This window comes from Anabrus simplex, chromosome 7 (genome assembly GCF_040414725.1).
Source record: "Anabrus simplex isolate iqAnaSimp1 chromosome 7, ASM4041472v1, whole genome shotgun sequence".
Lineage (NCBI taxonomy): Eukaryota > Metazoa > Arthropoda > Insecta > Orthoptera > Tettigoniidae > Anabrus > Anabrus simplex.
The window spans coordinates 110,661,434-110,680,076 of NC_090271.1; the positions used below are offsets into that span (position 1 = coordinate 110,661,434).

Below are 18,643 nucleotides of genomic sequence, written 5' to 3' on the forward strand. Positions count from 1 at the left end.
TTACCCAATGAGCTGTACAAAGTCCTCATATGTTCATTTCAGAGTGAAAGCCTAACTTAAGGCCACGGTCGCTTACCGGTACTTCCCTCTTCCTTGTCTATCCCTTCCCAACCCCCATCACTCTGATAAATGCAACGCGTAATCCCTAATTCCGCGAATCGCTGGCAGCTTATCATTGTTGTAGACAAGTCGTATATTTTTGTGTTGCTTATAAGTACTTTGTACAGCTCATCAACATCATCATATAATAATACATTTTATATTTTTTAAATAAGTATAGGCCTAATGAGTGAGAATATGAACAAATGTCAAGAACAATGTTTTAATGCACTGGTGAACTTTCTACACTGTTAAAGTCACTCCTTCAAGCACGTTTTATTATCATAACATATCATTATTTTAACATTAGCCGTACGCAGTCAGTATAAAAATATTTCACCAAATCAACATCAAAACGTTTTCAAATAAGTGTGTCAACAACGCAACACAAGTTTAAAGGAATGAACATCAAGACCAACATCAAAATTAAATTGTGAACTTTGCAGACTTTTTAAAACTATTTTCCAATCAAATTTTATCACCAAAATACATCACCTTAAGTTAGCATTAGTCATTTATAATTAGGACAAGCTGTGTTTTAGCATTATAAGTTCTTATTATAGCCTAAACCATTATTACTCAAGAACCGCTGGACATTTTCCTTTTTCTCTGTTGCCTATAGAATATTCCATATTAAGAAAACAGTATTGCTCTTATGGGCCTACAAGGAGGGAACACACCCCGTCGTCGACACCCATAATTCCTCGCGATTAAAAAAGATTATAATTTATTTTATATTGTATTATGAAATAAAAAATAGCCTCCGTGGCTCAGACGGCAGCGCGTCGGCCTCTCACCGCTGGATACCGTGGTTCAAATCCCGGTCACTCCATGTGAGATTTGTGCTGGACAAAGCGGAGGCGGGACAGGTTTTTCTCCGGGTACTCCGGTTTTCCCTGTCATCTTTCATTCCAGCAACACTCTACTTTCTCATTTCATAGCATCTATCACTCATTAATAAATCACTTTGGGAGTGGCGACCCCATCGTACTAACAGCCTATATCTGCTTCATTCATTACATCCCTGACCCGGTCAATGACTGGAAAACAGGTTGTAGGTTTTCATTTTTTTTTCATATGAAATAAAAAATGGATGAGGCTTTTTTGCCCGTGCATTATTCAATTAACTACTTAAGATTTTCTACTTCAAAAATACATTCGTAGGGAGGAAGCACAATGACGCAAACAGCCACAGCTTTGTTGCCTTCCCTCATATTCCTTCCGTACCACTCTGGTAAATGAAACGCGTAATCCGTAATTCCGTGAATCACTGGCAGATTTTCATTGTTGTAGACAAGTCGTTTATTTTTGTGTTGCTTATGTTTTTTAGTCTTTTATATCCGTGCGTACTTACCTTGATCTTACATACTGAGTTTCTCCCATGTACGTGCTGCCGTTTTCCTGCGATGCTGTTGAGCACACCCGTTCGATATGGCAACCCCGTTGTCAGAAGAACAATACTGTTTTCTTAATATGGAATGATCCATAGAAGATCTCCTGACAAAGGCTTCCATATATTAATCAATGAACTTGATGAAAGGAAGCCGAGCAGTAGCGGATTACGCGAAAGAACTCGAAGAAAGTGGCGGACTACGTACGATTTCTCGGCTTACGCTACCTAAACTACTAACGATATGCACAAATTATGTGGTAAGGATTGTATAGCATAAAACGTTCTATAAAATATCTCTGGGACTCCGATATCGCCTGTAAAATTTCGGACATAATTTACAGTGTTTATGTTTGTTAACAGCAGAAACACCGCGCATTCTATAACACGAGAACCACTAGGGGAATATGTATACGGTGTTCACTGTTGCCCGAGGAAGGTATCCGCGTATGAAATATTGAACTCTTGTTAAGGGAATCCGAGCATTAACGATTTACGTTAAACAGCTGGAAGGAAATGACGCAAGGTGGAAATTTTATCGGCTTACGCTGCTTAAACTATTAAAGATACCCACAAACTATTTGTATAAGGATTATAGCGCATAACAAGTTTTACAAAAATTCCCGGGTATCTTTAAAAGTTTGACCACAATTACAATTTTTATTTTTGTCAACCTTAGAAATCCTGTGCTAGGCACGGTAACTCAAGAATCGCTGGAGAGATTTTCCTGTGGTTTTCGCTGTTGCGTATGGGATCGATCTCCCGGGGAAGGTTTCCATGCGTTAAAGACTGAACTGTGAATGAATAAAATGGAGTAGAAACGGTGCCAGCGAAACAACTGGAAGATAATAACACCACGAGAACAGTTTCTCGGATTACACTGCCTGAACAGTTAAAGATATCCACAAGCCCGATGGACAGGAACTGTAGAAAATAAACAGTTATATAGATAGGCGGAAAACTTTATGTTTATTTATTTATTTACGAAGCACAAGACCGCACTGACCGCATTTCACTTGTACTGTCAACAGACTAATAAAGAAATGTAAACTTTCATAATAAAATATAACGAACATAATCAAAGATAACAAAATCAGGTACACAGCCTACTGATAACAACTGTTCCAGTCGAAAACCATGTGAATGTCCATGTTAATAGCCGAGTCGTCGTGGATCAAGATGGCAGTATGGCCACTTAACATCAACTTCTCCTTAAGTAAAAAACTCTCTTCGAACGCACGGTGTTTGTACTCTGCGCTACGGCAGCTGCCTGCTTTATGCGTGTATACAATCTTGTATGGTATCTTATGTCATAAATGATGCCGAAAGTGTCGTCCTTCCTGGGTTATACAGGCATTGTATCTGGTAACCACATTCTGACTGACGCGAGTGAGCTCTGCTACTGTAATGTTTCTGATTTCTTTCGTAATGTTTTCTTTCAGGTCCTCCAATGTGTGAGGATTTGGTCGAAACATTTTTTCTTTCAGTTTACCCCACAAGTAAAAATCACACTCTGTGCTAGATCTGGAGAATGAGGGGGAAATAGACCAGCACTGATCATTCTTTCTGTAAACACTTCCGAGATTGTATGAACTTTTATGGGCAGGGGCTGAATCTTGTAGAAACCACTCACGCGATTCCTCTTCTTCCGTTAACTGATGGAAGAACGATGTCAAAATGTCATCTTGGTGCCTCGCTGCAATTACTGTTGTCTCGAAAAATAGGAGAGGTTTGTAATTGGCACGCAAGCAAGTGATTATAAATTGTATACCACCACCTCTCCTACCCTTCCGGTCAACATTCTGATCCTTGAAATTTTTGACCAACGGGACTCTAACCGGCTAACAACTGTTCGGAACATACGGGATTGATGCTTTAACGATCATGACCATCAGGATGGCATAGTTTCTGTAGACTGGTTGTAATAAATTTTAATTTGTGATGATAAAGATCGTATTTGTATTTGTTGATTATTGTATATAACTAATAAAAGAATATATTAAATACATATAATACATGGTGTTGAAAAATATGACATACTGGGTCATTACACTACAGACATTTACTTTAGGTTTACGCTGAGAAAGCTCACGGGATTGGATAGCTTAGGTTTTTAGATCTCAACCCGCTAACTGTTCTTGTTCCAGGTGTGTGGCATTTGGATGAGCTAGGTTATCTATTCAGTACAACAGCAATAGAGACTCGTGCCATCCCAGATCCTGCATCTGTCCTTACTCGATCCCGTATGCTCAAACTGTGGACGAATTTTGCTAAGACAGGGTAAGTATTACTTTACAATTCAAAATTTGAAATATTCTTCCACATAACTTTTCAATGGTGCTAATCATAACAGTTCTATCATAATTATCAAGACAGCATTATGAGGTGATATCATTTCGAGATCTTCCAATGTAATTGAGATTTTCGTGGACTTTTGACAAAATACAGTAATGTAGGCAATGGTTTCATTAATAATATGCAGTTTAACTTACGAGGTGAGCACGTGACACTAATAAGCATGGAAAGGATTTATATGTACTAATTGCAACCCCATTAAGATAGACACGGGCATAACAATGAAAACCCATAAATAGCACAAAATGAGCACAAAAAGCAGAATACTCACCGTCGGGGCCAGCAGCATTAAATTTTCTAGCTTGGAGGACCCAGAACATAAAGGATGAGAGGGTAGGACCTTAACTTACTACTTGAGGAGTTGCCAGGTCAATATCACTAACTGCTAAATGAAAGAGAAATTCAAATTCAGTAAATTAAACTTTACTTAAAATTTAGGAAAAAAGAAAAATTGATGAATGAAAACTGAAGAAAAAATAACTGAATGTTAAATAACCTCTTTGAATTATGCATAAAAATCTATTTTTAAAACAATAAAATTGTGAGTGCACACTCAGATAACAATGTAAAATAATTCTTATGCTGTAATAAAATAAGTAAGTCGAAGAACATATACCCCAAAAAAAGAAAATTTCTTATTAATTCATTAAAAAAGGAGACGTATTTCTATTTTTAAAATAACTAAAATCGTGTGAACACACTCAGATTACAAACTAAAATAACTCTTACAATAACGAAAAATAAACAAGTCTTCAGCTCGCATTAGAATCAATAAATGACAAACGTTAAAACGGATTCGTACTTTAAGAATTCATTACACCACTGACCAGTTTTTTTGTAAGTAGGTATACCACAATTAATTTCACTAAACTGAAATTTGATTCCAGTTCCTGTACACAAGGATTTCAATCATCCCAGAAACACGGTAACATGCTGAATATCAAAGGCAATGCTAACAAACCAAATATTCCGCACATAAACAATTAAATGAACAGAAGAGAGACTTGCAGGAATCCAAATAAAAATATTTCCCAAATTAGTTACAAATTACGAAGGGAAACACAATTAAAATTCCACAGAAAACTGAACAATGGTACACACGATGAAGCCACCAGCTTCCCAAGCCAAGCCAACATAATTCATCAACAACAGGCAAGGCCCACACAAAATTAGCGTGCCGGCAGATAAGATAAATGACACGCAATAATCAAAGAAGGAAAGAAACACGGACGAGAATAGTCTGAGGAGGGTAAACGTAAGTATCTTTAAGAAATGGGAGAAAAAAATTCAGTTTCCTACAACCACTACATTACAGTAATGATGTATAGTATTTTGAATTTAACATTTCCTCCAACAAAATATTAATAGAGGATATAAATGCCGGTTATTAAATTTAAATTTTTGGAGGCCCTGGAAAACGGCAATGCCCGAGTAAGACAGGAAATAAACCATCCCAGAAAGGAGTTAAAGAATTATCCAATACGAAAATAATACTAGCGTACAGCATAATACAACACATAGATAACAGTGCAATAGATACCACAAATACGAACCAAGAAAAAATAGAAGGAAATCCACAAACCAATATTAATAATAATAATAACAACAATAACGTTAAGAAACAGAACAGGGTATCACAACGATAATCTCAATTAAAAAACGAATGGAATAATTTGCCTCTCATCCGCGCATATACTGAGTTCCAGCATTACTCAATAATTATAATTTGGATATAGAATTTTACAAAAATCTAGTTTTTTTAATAGCTTGATGATTCACATTATATTATCAAACTGTCGGATGTGGAAGAAATCCCAGTTCAACTTAATGAATAATCCATCGTCGACAGTTTCATGAAAAGGTAGGCGTAATTTTAAATTACGGTTACGAGGTTGGCTTGATACAATTCAAACAGCGTTGTCGAAATTTCTCATATTATTTATGTCACTGATACCGTGTTACTCACATTCTTCTTCTCCAAATAATCCGTTAGTAGAACAGTTTCGAAACAATTAAGAAGATACTGGTACTTACATCTTTGGGTGTCCAATTTAATATAATCCGATAGCTTACGTTGTTAGGCCATTTTGCAATGAAGTACATTCACTCAGATATTTCGGTCACACTAATACTAAAGAGCGGTAGCCAGGAAACACATTAAGACACAAATTACACTACAACTACGGCAAATGCCCTAATTCACATGGCTATTAGCCTGGAGTATCAGACTCCATTCCAACAGCTTTCAACCGCATCTTGCACAGAACAGCTTTACCCAATGCGTCCGCCATAGCGCTTGGTCAGCAATAGACTGGCGTGCAGCCAGCAAGCAGCGCATCGCTCAGTTCAAAGGAGAAGTACGCTTGCGCACGCGAATCAACTAGTTTATTGAGCGAATCAGAAAAATCGAAGCTACCGACGTAACAATAACAGATCATATATTTAAATAGGCATTCAGTCACATAAATTAACGGTAATTCAAACAATGGGAGGTAATGGTAGATTTCCCCACACACAAATACATATGTCCAATAAATGAGGGTAGCTTTAATTCTTGTCACACTAATGATTAATCAAATATTATGTACATATTTAGTTATTTTTATTGAAATATGGAATTATATGCACTAACAATTACTAAATGATAACTTCTATTCAATATTAAAGTTCAATGACGCTACGCAAAATAGGCTTACATGAAACATAATGTTGCACTTCTCATTTTTTATGAACTTCGAAGAACACACAGTCTTTTATTCCCTGTTACCAGTCGTGAACGAGACAGCGGAGTTTGCGGATGTGTCAGTGGAAACGAGATTTGAGTGATGGAAATAACGGCACAGCAGTACATGATAAGAATAGGATGTTGGCAAGGAGCAAGGTGGTGCTGGAAGAAGTGTGGACTGGAAGGAGGAAGAGGCAATAGCAGCACTAAGGGGAAGCTAGAAATCATGTTGTGTGCGGTGGTGATAGCAACGTTGTTGGTGGTGGGTGGAATAGAGAAGAACCCATGTCCGAATTCGGGACCACTTAGGTGGGAGAGTGGAGAAGGAAGCAAGTAAGGGAGAAGAGATAAAAGAAATGCTGCAGGAACACCGATTCATAAAAATAAGAGAGATGAAGGACCTAAAAAATTTTATAAAAGAAAAAAATTGGTTGGATAAACGGTAAGATATCGGACTTAGAAGAAGTGGGAAGTTTGAGAGAGAAGGTGAGTGCATTGGGAGAGGAATTGGCAGAAATAAAGAAAGAAACAAGGTTGGCGATGTAGGAGTGGAAGAATAATTTTGTGTATGAAGTACCAGAGAGTAAAAAATAATCGAAAGTGGAGTTGATGCTGAAAGTGGTTGATATATATGCAAATAAGATAAAAATGAACTTCTCTGAAGTGGACATTGATGATTTTTACAGAGTAGGAAGGAATAATGGGAATGGGCCGGTGAAAATGAGACTGATTTCAACCCTGATAGCGGACATATTAAAAAGAAATGCAGTGAATCTGAAAGGCACAAACATATATTTAAAGGCAGAGATAGACAAGGGAGAGAGGAACCAGATGGAAATTTTAAAGCGGCATATGTGGAAGGTGAGAGCATAGGAGTAGTATAATTGGGTGGTTCGGCGGCCTCCTCCTCCTCCCGCGGCGCGGGAAATTTGAATTTTGGCGGGAAATTTGAATTTTGGCGGGAGATTTGAATTTGTAAACAAAGCCACGTGCTTTTTGACAGCTGTCATCGACAACAACGCATCGCTAACCTCACTGCTGCCATCTTGACGGGCCTAAACCTCACTAGTGCCAACTTAACCTAACTAGCATGAGGTAAACAAACCCACGTGTTTTTTTGACAGCCACGTGCTTTTTGACAGACAACAACGCATCGCTAACCTCAGTACTGCCATCTTGACGGGCCTAAACCTCAGTAGTGCCAACTTAAGCTAACTAATGTGAGGTAAACAAAGCCACGTGTTTTTTGACAGCCACGTGCTTTTTGACAGATTTGTAAACAAAGCCACGTGCGTTTTGACAGCTGTCATCGATAACAACGCATCGCTAACCTCAGTACTGCCATCTTGACGGGCCTAAACCTTAGTGCTACCAACTTAACCTCACTAGCTCGAGATAAACAAATCCACGTGCTTTTTTGACAGCTGTCATCCGCCATCTTTGAGCACTGTGCTGCCCTCTTTAGCTACTTACCTTTGACAGCTGTCATCCGCCATCTTGCATCCGAAACCTCAGTGCTGCCTGGTGACGGCAAATTCCACGTGCTCTTGTTTGGAAACAAAGCCACGTGCAGCTGTCATCCACCATCTTTGAGCACCGTGCTGCCCTCTTTAGCTACTTACCTTTGAAATGTGGTACGTCACAGCTGTCATCCGCCATCTTTAATCCAGAGAGAACAGTGCTGCAATCTATGTGGTGGCGGTAAATTCCACATGCTTTACAAACCTATATGCTTTTCTGACAGCTGTCATCCGCCATCTTTAATCCAGAGAGAACAGTGCTACCCTCTATGTGGTGGCGGCAAATTCCACGTGCTCTTGTTTGGAAACAAAGCCATGTGCAGCTGTCATCCAGCCATCTTTAATCTAGAGAGAACAGTGCTGCCCTCTATGTGGTGGCGGCAAATTTCTGTTAGCTGTCATCCGCCATCTTTAATCAAGAGAGCACCGTGCTGCCCTCTATGTGGTAACGGTAAATCCCGCGTGCTCTTGTTTGGAAACAAACTCACGTGCTTTTTTAACAGCTACCACCCGTCATCTTTAATCAACAGAGCATAGTGCTGCCCTCTATGTGGTGGCGGCAAATTCCACGTGCTCTACAAAGCCACGTGCAGCTGTCATCCGCCATCTTTGAGCACCGTGCTGCCCTCTTTAGCTACTTACCTTTGAAATGTGGTACGTCATCCGCCATCTTGCATCGCAAACCTCAGTGCTGCCCGGTGGCGGCAAATTCCACGTGCTCTACAAAGCTACGTGCAGCTGTCATCCGCCATCTTGCATCACAAACCTCAGTGCTACACTCTATGTGGTGGCGGCAAATTCTAAATGCTTTACAAACCTATGCCCTTTTTTTGACAGCTGTCATCCGCCATCTTTAATCACCGTGCTGCCCGGTGGCGAGTGTTACATTTGAACTTAACCAATAAAATTAAGAGGGTGTGTCCTGATTCAGCTGTCATCCGCTCGCATACCCGCAGTGACGCATGTTTAGACTTGAACACATACATACTACTGTTCAAAACTTATTACAACTTGAACTGCATACTAGTGTTCGATGTTGCAGAACACAGCATTGCGAGACTAGAATCAAGCACTGTTTAGAAAAACAAAAAATTCTCTTCTCAACATACTTACTGAGCTGCTCTTCCTGCTCAGTGAAGGTACATCTCTATCGAACGTGCATTGCAAAAGCAAGATTGTAAAACATAACAAGACTAGAATCGAACACTGCACTTGATGTTAACTTCAACATGTGATTAGAACATTAAATCAGGTTCAAACATAGCAAGACTAGAATCGAACTCTTCCTACTCTTTCAAGGTACACCTCTATCGAACATGCATTGCAAAAAACAAGATTGTAAAACATAACAAGACTAGAATCAAACACTGCACTCGATGTTGTTAACTTCAACATGTGATTAGAATATGAAGTGAGATTAAAACATAGCAAGACTAGAATCGAACATTGCACTCGATGTTGTTAACCTTAACATGTAATCAGAACATTAATTGATGTGTATAACTTCCTTTACCTTTACTTACTCTGTCAAGGTACATCTTTATCGAACATGCATCGCAAAGCGAGAGTGTGCAAGTTTAGACTTGAATACATACTACCGTTCAAAAAACATATATACACATACTATAGTGCGATGTTGTAGTACACTATAATACAAGACTAGAATCAAGCACTGTTTAGGAAAAAAATCTCTTCTCAACATACTTACTGTGCTAGACGATAACATACTTACGAATTTAATCAACATCTTCTTTCTTGCTCTTATTCTTCTTCGAGAGGAAGGAGTAGGAGGAGAAGGTAATACCTAATCTAAAATAAAAGAATATGTCAATTCTACAGTATTTATTCACATCTTGTATGTACTAGTTTTATCATGAATGATTTTACTTGTAGTGATGTTTGCATACTTTTGCTTTCTCGACGTAATTCTTGTATGTACATGCTTTTACGCATCAGTAAAACTAATAACACAAGATTTGTTCTCTATGCCGCGATATATAATGAAAATAGAACGTTGATTTAGTTCTTCTATTTCTAAATCAGTTAGCATGCTAAATCTATTAGGTAAAAAAACTTGAAAGTCTTTGCAGATACATAAAATCCTTTCTCCAAATTTCGTTTTTAATCTTCGTAGTGAAATTACTTTAAATTGCTCATTTAGCGGTAGACTTGTTAACGGCTTGGTAGTTGGAGTTGAAATATGACCTAGCTGGTTAATCTTCTCCATGTTTTTTCTAAAAAGAACAAATATATAAATGTAGCGTTAGCACTTGCATCACACATAGTAATAATAGGATATAAAAGGGTAAGTGTGCTAGCCTAGAGTTACGATGTTCGGAAGAAACCAAGTTTCAACCTATAGAGGTCAGACATGGCTGTGAGTTTGAAATTATAAGATTAACCTCTTCTACAGCATGAAAGATTGAAGAGAATAACTATTTATCAATAGACTAAAGTTGCTATGTTCGGAAGAAACCAAGTTTGAACCTGTACAGGTCAGACATTGCTGTGAGTTTGAAATTATAAGATTGACCTCATCTACAGCATGAAAGATTGAAGAGAACAACTATTTATCAATAGACTAAAGTTGCTATGTTCGGAAGAAACCAAGTTTGAACCTGTACAGGTTAGACATTGCTGTGAGTTTGAAATTATAAGATTAACCTCTTCTACAGCATGAAAGATTGAAGAGAACAACTATTTATCATTAGACTAATGTTACGACGTTCGGGAGAAACCAAGTTTCAACCTATAGAGATTAGACATTGCTGTACGATTGAAATTATAAGATTAACCTCTTCTATGGCATGCAGATTAAAGAAAATAACTATTTATCAATAGACTAAAGTTACGGTGTTCGGAAGAAACCAAGTTTCAACCTATAGAGGTTAGACATTGCTGTAAGTTTGAAATTATAAGATTAACCTCTTCTATGGCATGAGGATTGAAGAGAATAACTATTTACCAATAGACTAAAGTTACGATGTTCAGAAGAAACCAAGTTTGAACCTGTACCGGTCAGACATTGCTGTGAGTTTGAAATTATAAGATTATCCTCTTCTATAGCACGCAGATTAAAGAAAATAACTATTTATCAATAGACTAAAGTTACGATGTTCGGAATAAACCAAGTTTGAACCTGTACAGGTCAGACATTGCTGTAAGTTTGAAATTATAAGATTAACATCTTCTATAGCATGAGGATTGAAGAGAACAACTATTTATCATTAGACTAATGTTATAACGTTCGGGTGAAACCAAGTTTCAACCTATAGAGGTTAGACATTGCTGTAAGTTTGATATTATAAGATTAACCTCTTCTATGACATGCAGATTAAAGAGAACAACTATTTATCAATAGACTAAAGTTGCTATGTTCGGAAGAAACCAAGTTTGAACCTGTACAGGTTAGACATTGCTGTGAGTTTGAAATTATAAGATTAACCTCTTCTATGACATGCAGATTAAAGAGAACAACTATTTATCATTTATCATTTGCTGTAAGATTGAAATTATAAGATTAACCTCTTCTATGGCATGCAGATTAAAGAAAATAACTATTTATCAATAGACTAAAGTTACGGTGTTCGGAAGAAACCAAGTTTCAACCTATAGAGGTTAGACATTGCTGTAAGTTTGAAATTATAAGATTAAGATTACGACGTTCGGAAGAAACCAAGTTTCAACCTACAGAGATTAGACATTGCTGTAAGTTTGAAATTATAAGATTAACCTCTTCTATGGTATGCAGATTAAAGAAAATAACTATTTATCAATAGACTAAAGTTACGATGTTCGGAAGAAACCAAGTTTCAACCTATAGAGGTTAGACATTGCTGTAAGTTTGAAATTATAAGATTAACCTCTTCTATGGTATGAGGATTGAAGAGAATAACTATTTACCAATAGACTAAAGTTACGATGTTCAGAAGAAACCAAGTTTGAACCTGTACAGGTCAGACATTGCTGTGAGTTTGAAATTATAAGATTATCCTCTTCTATAGCACGCAGATTAAAGAAAATAACTATTTATCAATAGACTAAAGTTACGATGTTCGGTAGAAACCAAGTTTGAACCTGTACAGGTCAGACATTGCTGTAAGTTTGAAATTATAAGATTAACATCTTCTATAGCATGAGGATTGAAGAGAACAACTATTTATCATTAGACTAATATTATAACGTTCGGGTGAAACCAAGTTTCAACCTATAGAGTTTAGACATTGCTATAAGTTTGATATTGTAAGATTAACCTCTTCTATGGCGTGCAGATTAAAGAAAATAACCATTTATCAATAGTCTAAAGTTGCTATGTTCGGAAGAAACCATGTTTGAACCTGTACAGGTCAGACATTGCTGTGAGTTTGAAATTATAAGATTAACCTCTTCTACAGCATAAAACATTGAAGAGAACAACTATTTATCAATAGACTAAAGTTGCTATGTTCGGATGAAACCAAGTTTGAACCTGTCTAGGTCAGACATTGCTGTAAGTTTGAAATTATAAGATTAACCTCTTCTATGACATGCAGATTAAAGAAAATAACTATTTATCAATAGACTAAAGTTACGATGTTCGGAAGAAACCAAGTTTCAGCCTGTTGAGGTCAGACATTGCTATGTGTGTGTGTTTGAAATTATACCTCGTCTATAGCATGAGGATTGAAGAGAACAACTATTTATGATTAGCTTAAAGTTACGATGTTCGGAAGAAACCAAGTTTCAGCCTGTTGAGGGCAGACATAGCTATGTGCGCACCCCGTCTATAGCGTGAGGATTAAAGAAAATAACTATTTGTCAATAGACTAAAGTTACGATGTTTTAGAAGAAACCAAGTTTCAGCCCGTTGAGGATAGACATAGCTATGTGTGTGTGTGTGTTTGAAATTATACCTCGTCTATAGCGTGAGGATTAAAGAGAAGAACTATTTATCAATAGACTAAAGTTACGATGTTTTAGAAGAAACCAATTTTCAGCCTGTTGAGGGCAGACATAGCTATGTGCGCGTGTTTGAAATTATACCACGTCTATAGCGTGAGGATTAAAGAGAACAACTATTTATCAATAGCTTAAAGTTAAGATGTTTTAGAAGAAACCAAGTTTCAGCCTGTTGAGGGCAGACATAGCTATGTGCGCACCTCGTCTATAGCGTGAGGATTAAAGAGAAAACTATTTATCAATAGACTAAAGTTACGATGTTTTAGAAGAAACCAATTTTCAGCCTGTTGAGGATAGACATAGCTATGTGCGTGTGTTTGAAATTATACCTCGTCTATAGTATGCGAGTTGAAGAGAACAACTATTTATCAATAGCTTAAAGTAACGATGTTTTAGAAGAAACCAATTTTCGGCCCGTTGAGGGTAGACATAGCTATGTGCGCGTGTTTGAAATTATACCTCGTCTATAGTATGAGGATTGAAGAGAACAACTATTTATGATTAGCTTAAAGTTACGTTGTTTTAGAAGAAACCAAGTTTCAGCTTGTTGAGGACAGACATAGCTATGTGCGCGTGTTTGAAATTATACCACGTCTATAGTATGAGGATTAAAGAGAACAACTATTTATGATTAGACTAAAGTTACGATGTTTTAGAAGAAACCAAGTTTCAGCCCGTTGAGGACAGACATAGCTATGTGTACGTGTTTGAAATTATACCACGTCTATAGTATGCGGGTTGAAGAGAACAACTATTTATGATTAGCTTAAAGTTACGATGTTTTAGAAGAAACCAAGTTTCAGCCTGTTGAGGATAGACATAGCTATGTGCGCGTGTTTGAAATTATACCACGTCTATAGTATGAGGATTGAAGAGAACAACTATTTATGATTAGCTTAAAGTTACGATGTTTTAGAAGAAACCAAGTTTCAGCCTGTTGAGGATAGACATAGCTATGTGCGCGTGTTTGAAATTATACCTCGTCTATAGTATGCGGGTTGAAGAGAACAACTATTTATCAATAGCTTAAAGTAACGATGTTTTAGAAGAAACCAATTTTCAGCCCGTTGAGGATAGACATAGCTATGTGCGCGTGTTTGAAATTATACCTCGTCTATAGTATGAGGATTGAAGAGAACAACTATTTATGATTAGCTTAAAGTTACGATGTTTTTGAAGAAACCAAGTTTCAGCCTGTTGAGGGCAGACATAGCTATGTGCGCGTGTTTGAAATTATACCACGTCTATAGTATGCGGGTTGAAGAGAACAACTATTTATGATTAGACTAAAGTTACGATGTTTTAGAAGAAACCAAGTTTCAGCCCGTTGAGGACAGACATAGCTATGTGCACGTGTTTGAAATTATACCTCGTCTATAGCGCGAGGATTAAAGAGAACAACTATTTATGATTAGCTTAAAGTTACGATGTTTTAGAAGAAACCAAGTTTCAGCCTGTTGAGGGTAGACATAGCTATGTGCGCGTGTTTGAAATTATACCACGTTTATAGTATGCGGGTTGAAGAGAACAACTATTTATGATTAGCTTAAAGTTACGATGTTTAGAAGAAACCAATTTTCAGCCCGTTGAGGATAGACATAGCTATGTGTGCGATTGAAATTATACCACGTCTATAGTATGCGGGTTGAAGAGAACAACTATTTATCAATAGCTTAAAGTTACAATGTTTTAGAATAAACCAATTTTCAGCCTGTTGAGGACAGACATAGCTATATGCGCGTGTTTGAAATTATACCTCGTCTATAGTATGCGGGTTGCAGAGAACAACTATTTATCAATAGCTTAAAGTTACGATGGTTAGAAGAAACCAATTTTCAGCCCGTTGAGGATAGACATAGCTATGTGCGCGTGTTTGAAATTATACCTCGTCTATAGTATGAGGATTGAAGAGAACAACTATTTATCAATAGACTAAAGTTACGATGTTTTAGAAGAAACCAATTTTCAGCCTGTTGAGGGCAGACATAGCTATGTGTGCGATTGAAATTATACCACGTCTATAGTATGAGGATTGAAGAGAACAACTATTTATCAATAGCTTAAAGTTACGATGTTTTAGAAGAAACCAAGTTTCAATGAATAGAGGACAGACATAGCTATGTGCGCACATCGTCTATAGCGTGAGGATTAAAGAGAGTAACTATTTATCAATAGACTAAAGTTACGATGTTTTAGAAGAAACCAAGTTTCAATGAATAGAGGTCAGACATACCTTAAAATCTTCGCGCTGCAAACTGTTACTCGGATAAATAAAATGCGTGCGTTCAAGCCTGAAACTCGAATGATAATATTCTGGTCGTACCTAAAAAGAAGAAACATATATGAATGTAGTGTAGGGTACATCATCTAACCTAGTTATCTTTACAACTCAAAGTTCGAAAACATACCTTTAAAAAATGCACGTGTTGCAGGCTGTTACTGGGATGAATAAAATTGCGTACTTTCGAACGGTACCTAAAAAAGAACAAACATATATGAATGTAGATGTCTAGCGTAGAAGTTGCTTTGCAAATAAAAAAGTAACTAACAGTTCTACCTTACCTTACGATAAAGGCTGAAGAATAATATTCACAGCAGACGGGAGATGTGTGTACGTAATAAACGCATACAGAGAACTGTGAGCACTTCGCGCAGACTGCAGCGACTAAATATTCTGCTTGTTACCAAGCGGATGTGATAATCGCTGACAACTGCGGTACAGTCGGAACGAAGTGTTTATGCAACAAGAGCCCTCCCTGTAGTCCCGCAGGCTGACGTATTCGAACCTCCTGTTGATGCCGAGGTGCCGGAATTTAAGAGTTCGAGCCTTGGAAAGTTAGTGCGCGATCCTCGACTTCTCGAGGGTACATCCGCGGTATTCCTTACCTGTAGGTATCGAGCTAAAGCTAGATCATGTAATGACGATCGCGCGGGCCCCTCACCTAGCATTTACGGCTTCTAGTTCGAACCCGCTATCCCCCGAAGTAGTGAGAATGATTGAAGAGTGTTGAGGGTGATTCATTTGTCGGATGGAGGCGTTAAGCTATGCGCAGGCTTCTTCTATTCAGGGTACGCGATTCAAATCCTAGCAACTTATGCCGTCGGGAAGAGCATCCGGCTAGATCATGTAATGACGATCGCGCAGGTCCCTCGCCTAACATTTACGGCTTCCAGTTCGAACCCGCTATCTTCCGAAGTAGCGAGAATGATTGAAGAGTGTTTGAGGGTGATTCATTTGTTGGATGGAGGCGTTAAGCTGTGCGCAGGCTTCTTCGGTAGGAGTAGGCTATGTCGGGATATCGATTTAAAATCCTAGTCAGGAAGGGCAACCGGTCGTGTAAAACTACTAAGAGACGGGGGTGTGCAAAAAAGCCAGCATTAAGTAAGGGCTGTTGATGGGGACGTTAAACCTTGTGCAGACTCCTTCGAAAATGATTTTTGAGTACAAGACGTTGATGGTGATTCATCTGTCGGATGGAGGCAATAAGCCTTGTACAGGCTTCTTCGGTAGGAGTAGGCTATGTCGGGATATCGATTTAAAATCCTAGTCAGGAAGGGCAACCGGTCGTATAAAACTACTAAGAGGCGGGGTGTGTAAAAAAAAGCCAGCATTAAGTAAGGGCTGTTGATAGGGGGTGTTAAACCTTACGCAGACTCCTTCGAAAATGATTTTGAGTACAAGACGTTGATGGTGATTCATCTGTCGGATGGAGGCAATAAGGCTTGTGCAGGCTTCTTCGGTGGGAGTAGGCTATGTCGGGATATCGATATAAAATCCTAGTCAGGAAGGGTAACCGGTCGTAAAACTATGGTGTATGATCTTAGAGGCGGGGTGTGCAAAAAAGCCAGCATTAAGTAAGGGCTGTTGATGGGGACGTTAAACCTTGTGCAGGCTCCTTCATCAGGAGAAGCCTACATGCCGGCACCGCGCAGGCTCTTTCGATAGGGGTGTGCTATATGCTGACACTGTGTGTGTTTTAACCTCTCCGTACAATCATGATAGTTTACGTTAGGAATTCACATAGGCTAAATGCTACACATTCCGTGGCAGAGCCGGGAATCGAACTCGGACCTCCGGGGGTAGCAGCTAATCACACTAACTACTACACTACAGAGGAGGACTATTTCAGAATATTTTACAACCTTAATTAGTACTGTGTTTTAAGAGCTTACATGGCTGAATGCTACTCAGCTAAGAAGACGTTCGTGAGTTACAAGTCGCTTATCAGCACACCGTGTTTTCGTTCAAGGTTACACAAGCCGGAAGATACGTGTACAATTTCAGCTAACACATGCATTCCGCTGCTCGCTCTTCAAAGACTGTGGAACAAACCTATAGCCTACAGTGTGCATGCCTCTCACCCGGTAGTCTCGGGTTCGATTCTCTTGGGAATAAAAATGTGTTTAAATCGCATGAATTTGTTGAGTTACCCTTCCTGTCGCAAAACTAGCAGTATCTAACCTCTTACACTATAGTTTTCGGCCGGTTGCCCTTCCTGACAACTCGGATTAAGAATCTGTTTTACAACTTCTAACACGGGAATCGGGGATTTACAGCTAGATGCACTTCTTAGATTTTAAATCATGAACTATTGTTTTACAGCCGGATGCCCTTCCTGACGCAAAACTAAGATTTTAAATCGCAAGAATTTGTTTTAAGACTAGTCGCCCTTCCAGATGCAAAACTAGTAGTATCTAGCCTCTTACATCATACACTATGGTTTTCGACCGGCTGCCCTTCCGGACAACTCGGATTAAGAATCTGTCGAGAATCGTGGGATTTACAGCTAGATGTACTTCTTAGATTTTAAATCACGAAATATTGTTTCACAGCTGGATGCCCTTCCTGACTAAGATTTTAAATCGCAAGAATTTGTTGAGTTGCCCTTCCTGACGCAAAACTGGCAGTATCTAGCCTCTCACATCATACACTATGGTTTTCGACCGGTTGCCCTTCCTGACAATTCAGATTAAGAATCTGTCGAGTATCGGGGGATTTACAGCTAGCTTAGATTGTAAATCACGAACTATTGTTTTACAGCCGGATGCCCTTCCTGACTAAGATTTTTAAATCGCAAGAATTTGTTGAGTTGCCCTTCCTGATGCAAAACTGGCAGTATCTAGCCTCTTACACTATGGTTTTCGACCGATTGCCCTTCCTAACGCTGAAAGACCAGGATTTAGCCAGTTACCCTTCCTGATGTAACAAGACTAGGACTGCACTTGGCTAGAAATAGCCACACGAAATTATTATATAGAAAGAGAATTGCTGGGCTGATGACAGCTGTCAGAAAAGCATATAAGTTTGTAAAGCATGTGGAATTTACCGCCACCGGGGCAGCACTGTTCTCTCTGGATTAAAAGCTTTGTTTCCAAACAAGAGCACGTGGAATTTGCCGCCACCGGGTAGCACGGTGATTAAAGATGGCGGATGACAGCTGCACATAGGTTTGTAAAGCATGTGGAATTTGCCGCCACCGGGCAGCACGGTGATTAAAGATGGCGGATGACAGCTGAAGCGCATAGGTTTGTAAAGCATTTAGAATTTGCCGCCACCACATAGAGTGTAGCACTGAGGTTTGTGATGCAAGATGGCGGATGACAGCTGCACGTAGC

The 18,643-nt window shown here is 38.6% G+C and overlaps 1 protein-coding gene across 1 annotated transcript in view; it reads left to right on the forward strand.

The window, feature by feature from the left end:
- LOC136877301 (esterase FE4) overlaps positions 1-18,643 on the forward strand; it is a 79,156-nt gene that overhangs the window by 36,120 nt on the left and 24,393 nt on the right. Inside the window, exon 9 of the mRNA XM_067151231.2 lies at positions 3,637-3,769. Within this exon, the coding sequence (XP_067007332.2) occupies positions 3,637-3,769 (133 nt within the window). The remainder of the gene's footprint in view (positions 1-3,636; positions 3,770-18,643) is intronic.